This window comes from Amia ocellicauda, chromosome 2, assembly GCF_036373705.1.
Source record: "Amia ocellicauda isolate fAmiCal2 chromosome 2, fAmiCal2.hap1, whole genome shotgun sequence".
NCBI classification, from domain to species: Eukaryota; Metazoa; Chordata; class Actinopteri; order Amiiformes; family Amiidae; genus Amia; species Amia ocellicauda.
Window position 1 is genome coordinate 25,998,469 of NC_089851.1, and position 5,436 is coordinate 26,003,904.

General features: G+C 38.8%; 1 protein-coding gene across 2 annotated transcripts in view; it reads left to right on the plus strand.

Moving 5' to 3' along the window:
* Nucleotides 1–2,934, plus strand: part of LOC136767869 (cullin-1) — a 53,951-nt gene extending 51,017 nt beyond the window's left edge. For both annotated transcript variants that reach the window (XM_066721923.1, XM_066721931.1), the window contains exons 18-22: nt 383–430; nt 931–1,013; nt 1,412–1,517; nt 1,989–2,102; nt 2,196–2,934. In XM_066721923.1, coding sequence (XP_066578020.1) covers nt 383–430; nt 931–1,013; nt 1,412–1,517; nt 1,989–2,102; nt 2,196–2,276 — 432 coding nt within the window. In that variant the 3' untranslated portion in view covers nt 2,277–2,934. The remainder of the gene's footprint in view (nt 1–382; nt 431–930; nt 1,014–1,411; nt 1,518–1,988; nt 2,103–2,195) is intronic.
* The last annotated feature ends 2,502 nt before the right edge of the window (nt 2,935–5,436 follow it).

Here is a 5,436-nt window from a genome sequence, read left to right on the forward strand (position 1 = left end):
TACTTGTGTGATATTTCAGTTGTTGAAAAACATTTCAGTGTTTATGACAACTTAATCCTGACGTCACATATATATCTATTTGTCTTTTACATTAAGGGAACTATTTTTCGTCCTGTTGATTCCGATTTTTGTTTTGGTAACAAAGATGTTTAAAATGTTAAATTCACTATTTCTAGGACCCAGTGAATTCTGAAGTTGTAACCTACTTAGTGTTTTTTTTGGGGAAAAAGGGTAATATCTTTTATGGATGTGTTTCTCCTCTTCGAAATGACAGACAGAACCCTACAAATGAAGAAAAGATGCTCCGTAAGATAAAAACAGCCCACAGATTACTAATATATGTGTGGCTGGTTAAACACATTGTACGTTTATTCTTCCCCAGGACATTTTGGTGCAAGTTTTACAAATCCTGTTGAAATCCAAATTACTGGTAAGTGGGGAGTTTGATCATTTTTATCTTGGTATTCGCTGGTTTGGGGATATTGGTAGATTGTTTTTAAATTGTCGTAAGACCTATACCTTTTATATTTTTTAAATGGGACTGACCAACCTAAATAACATCAGCAATTCTTGCTGTGTCCACTAGATGCCGCTTTGAGTTTGATTTACAGATTCATCTTTATTTGAAATCACACGGGGATTTTTTGTTTTGGAAATACTTTCAATAATGGAAACTGCTTTACAATTTGATTTAGTTTCATAATATATTTATAAAATGTTTTCTTTAATCACAAATGTATTTCTAGGCCTGTTGACATTAACAGTAGAGCTGCAGTTTTGAAAATGAGTGGATTCAGTTGATTCAGACCAGAGATACTGTCAATTGCAAATCAGTTTTTTTTTTAAATACTGATTATTAAGTTACAATGATAACCCGTCTTAGTGATTGCACTTTTGCATATCATAACGTGCTGGACTATTTATTTGTAGGTCTTGGAAGACGAGAATGCAAATGTGGATGAAGTTGAGTTCAAACCAGACACTTTAATAAAACTTTTCCTGGGATACAAAAAGTAAGTGACTCTTGGCTGGATTTAATTAAAAACTGTTAACTGTCTCTGAATGTAATGGCACCTTTCTTACTAATGCATTCAGGTGTATTTTGATGCCTATTGATATTACCCTTTATTTTGGCAAACTAAAATGTTTGATAGTTTGTGATTTGGTGTAAGTTGAGTGAGTTATGGTATAAATTTAAAAATCCTTTGCAGGTGTTTGGAGAACAATATAATATGTAATACAATGAAATCATTATCATTTAGTTAATGATATCGTTTATAATATAAATTAAAACATTTCTGGTCCAGCACAAGCAGAGGATGTTGTGGGGAAAACAAAGTTACTCCGCGACGTAACACATCCTCAAGAATAAAAAGTACCCGTCTTCACCCGCGCTGTCTGTCCCCTGCAGTAAAAAGCTGCGAGTCAACATCAACGTGCCAATGAAAACCGAACAAAAGCAGGAGCAGGAGACGACCCACAAGAACATCGAGGAGGACCGGAAACTCCTGATACAGGTGAGGGTGGACAACCCGGACAGAACAACTAGACACAGACCCGCGTCCAGAGACTGTCCGTCCTCGTTTTTAAGTCTCATCTTTCTGCCTTTAGCGACTCAGATATATTTCCTCTCCGGTTCCAGCGCCATCATCTAATAAGAACATAAGACAGTTTACAAACGAAAGGAGGCCATTCGACCCATCGTGCTCCTTTGGTGTCCATTAATAACTTAAGTGATCCAAGGATCCTATCCAGTCTATTTTTAAATGTTCCCAAATTTCCGGCTTCTACCACATCGCTGGGGAGTTTGTTCAGATTGTGAGACTCTCTGTGTAAAGAAGTGTCTCCCGTTTTCTGTCTTGAATGCCTTGAAGCCCAATTTCCATTTGTGTCCCTGGGTGCATGTGTCCCTGCTGATCTGCAAAATATAAATCTAGAGAGCCTGATGTTCTGGGCATGTTTTGACTGGCGTTGTGTTCTGTCTGCAGGCCGCTATTGTGAGAATCATGAAAATGAGGAAAGTTTTAAAACACCAGCAGCTCCTCGCAGAGGTACTAAACCAGCTGTCCTCTAGGTTTAAACCCAGAGTCCCTGTAATAAAGGTGAGTGACGCTTCCACGGCTCTGATTTGGATTTAAGCAAGAGGAAGTCTCTGGTAGCATACGTGTTCATGCGCTGCCTCGTTTCTCTTTCAGAAATGTATCGACATCCTCATTGAGAAGGAGTACCTAGAACGTGTCGATGGGGAGAAGGACACTTACAGCTACTTGGCTTAAATGTTTTCGTTTGTCCGTTTCCGTTTTTTTTATTTTTATTTTATTTCCGTTTCTTTTTTTCAAAGTGTCTGAGTAATAAACTTCATTCCTTTTGACATTCGGCCAATGTTGTTAGGAATGTGAGCACAGAGTGGGAACGAGAGGAAGAGAACGCGTTCTGCCAAGCTGGACCTCCCTTTAAACCGAGACGGGGACCGCTGCCCCGCCAGTGTCCCCCAATTCACATCCCAACTGCTCAGGATCGATATATACATTTTGATATGTAAATATGGACACAGACCTCTACCCTTACCTAGTGAAGTCGCCATTTACAAAACCAGAATCAAAAACCTCCATCGGGGGTTGCATGCTACTGCCTATCTTCATTAAAGCAAAAAAAAAAGTCAAATAAAGAATAGAGATTAAACCGCTATAAAGAATAATAAGACTGTGCTGCTTTTAGTGGCGGTTGGAATTTAAGTAAATACATAAAAAAAAAATACAAAAAAATCTTTAATTTATGAATGCAATTTTGGCAGCACTTTCAGAGAGCATACTAGAGTGTCTGAATGGGCCCTTAGAACTGTGTAATCTGCATTGTTACCTGCTACAAGAAAACCATTTGTATAGTGTGGTTCATTTTTTAAATGTGTGATAAATAAAATTAAAGGTTTCTGTATGCCTTGTCAGACTTGATTCTTTTCAGATGTATATATGAGGTTGTAGGGATCTCTCCGTCTCTCTCCACTTTCCTGCCTGCCTTTAAAGCCATGTGTTTCATGCCACCACTGTTAGCCACACATGAGGCCTGGAGATCCATCTGCCACCATGTGAACCGATGACGTCATAGCCACCTGGCCTGGCCGCTTCCGTCCCGGCCCCTGTCCTCTAGTGTCACAGGATGCTGCCGGCCTGAGGAAACGTAGTGCAGTCGTGCGATTCAAGGGAGCTGGAATATAGGAATTCAACTCCGTCCACGAGGGCAGGACCGTCCCGATTAAAGACCGAATCTATCGGATTTGAATTGGTTTTAATAGAAGCCCAGTTAGGAAATGTCCAATGGCTGCTCCGATACTCTCTTGGGTTTGGAGATGCTCAGTGAGATTAGATGTATTTCCACCACCCCCACCACCAATATTTTATTCTAGTAAAATATATTTTGGTAAGTGACTCTAGGACATTTTATTTTTTGTATTTTATGTACCTCTGAAAGCAATTGGTACATATGTAAAGTAAGTCCTTAAAGATGAACTTTCACTGTACTGCTTAATGGAGTGATTTGATGCTCATTGTGTTCAGAAGCAATGTGTATTTTTAGAACTAGGATGAAGACATTATGTAGAAATGCATTTATTCCCTCTTCATTCACATACATTGTTTTTCCCCATGCAATGCGTTCTTCTAAAGCCCCAGTGAGAGGAGGTTGTCCTTCATTGAATGCCACTGATTTCGGCCTCGTGATAAAAGATGACACACAATAGCTCGCTAATGGTAGAGTGTGAAGATATCATTGATTATACTGTAGACAGTGCTAATATGCCAAAGTGCTTACAGAGGTTACGCACAGCAGTCTGGAAGTCTTAACACGCCTTTAAAGAGATCTGTTATGTAGGTATGGTAATAGTGTCTCTCAATGTTATATGGAAAGAATGCAAACTGAGTAGCTTAGACTGCTCAATTGTCAATGGTTTATCAAATGTAAATTTATTTATTCAATGTTACTGTAAACATTGAAATCCAGCACCTTGTATTTAGAGACAGCATCGCAACAGTGGGGGAAGGTTACATTTAAGTCTGAAAAAAAATCTTGAGGCGAGAAATAAAGAAAAATAAACCATCTGAGTCTTTTAAATATAAAAGTACACGACATGTTTAAACAGAGATACAGTCTTGCATTGAAATGAAGGGAATAAGTTATACTTTGTAGAAGGTATCGCACATTGGTATAGACATCGTGGCACAATTCCAGAGTGGGGAATGCTACAGCATAGACGATCACAGAGGGAAAAACAGCATTTAAACATGCAATCCTGCTTCAGTACTTCAGATTTAGATGAGGGATTTTCTACCCCAAGACATTTGCACATGAGCCAAATGGTAAAAAAACAAACAGCAGATTCATCACGGGGCTAATTGAGTGGTTTGCGTTTGTCAAGGAAGGTGTTTTTTTATGAGATATAGTGATGAATCTGATCTACTGAACATCAATTAAGAGACTGATATAAAAGAAAAATGCATATTAATCCCCACTTTTTGTTTTGATTGTTTTGTGGATGCTCTGTTCCCTCAATTTCTTCCAAAACCACCGATACTGTGCCAGGGTAACGATGGTTAGTACTTGGTTGTACGGAGTCACTGCATTCAAACCCCCGGACACATTGATCAGAATATCCTGATACATCCTTGTTCATATGATCGACTGTTTAAGGTTTTATAAAACAACCCTGATGACAAATGCTTTCATTGTGGACACCTACATTTCATTTAAATGTCATCTTTTTCAGATCTTTAGAATCCAATCATGCTTTAAGTCCTGGGTAATTGTATTAAAATAAAGTCCTGAGAAAGCAGTTTCAATACTCAGTCTGTCTTAGTTCTGTTCACAGGATGCCTTTACATCTTGGTCTTGAACGAGTCCCTCTGGATCTTTGGTGGACATTTTTACCAGTTTGCAATTTTCCTTGTGAAAGCTTGTGAAGTTCCTTGTGACACAAGACTCAAACACACAAAAGCAGACAACCCCTCCAGCGGATTCAGTTAAATGAATTGGCAGCTTCGGGTTTTCTTTGTTCAAATGAGAAATCCAAACCATTTCTCTCCTTCCCAACACAGAGCACTTTAGACTAATGAACATGCACAGAGATGGGTTTTATAGCAGTCTCTTTATTGATGTTTTGTTCACCACAACCATTGTACTTATTTTGAAATTGATGCAAACAGTGACTGGCGTTCAGTAATATGTTCGGTATTAGAAAATGGAATACAACGATTTTGCAGTAACGGCAGTCAAGTGATCCATTTCATTTTAGGTTAGGATCCCCCAAGTCAAGAAATTGATCCAGTCCAACTGTCCAGTGCAACACTACAGGTCTGTGTCAAACTGTCTCCACACAATTAGTCACTTTCACCAGTTTGCAGATTATTTCACTGTAACCCTCACAAAAGGTTGCTGTAAACACAA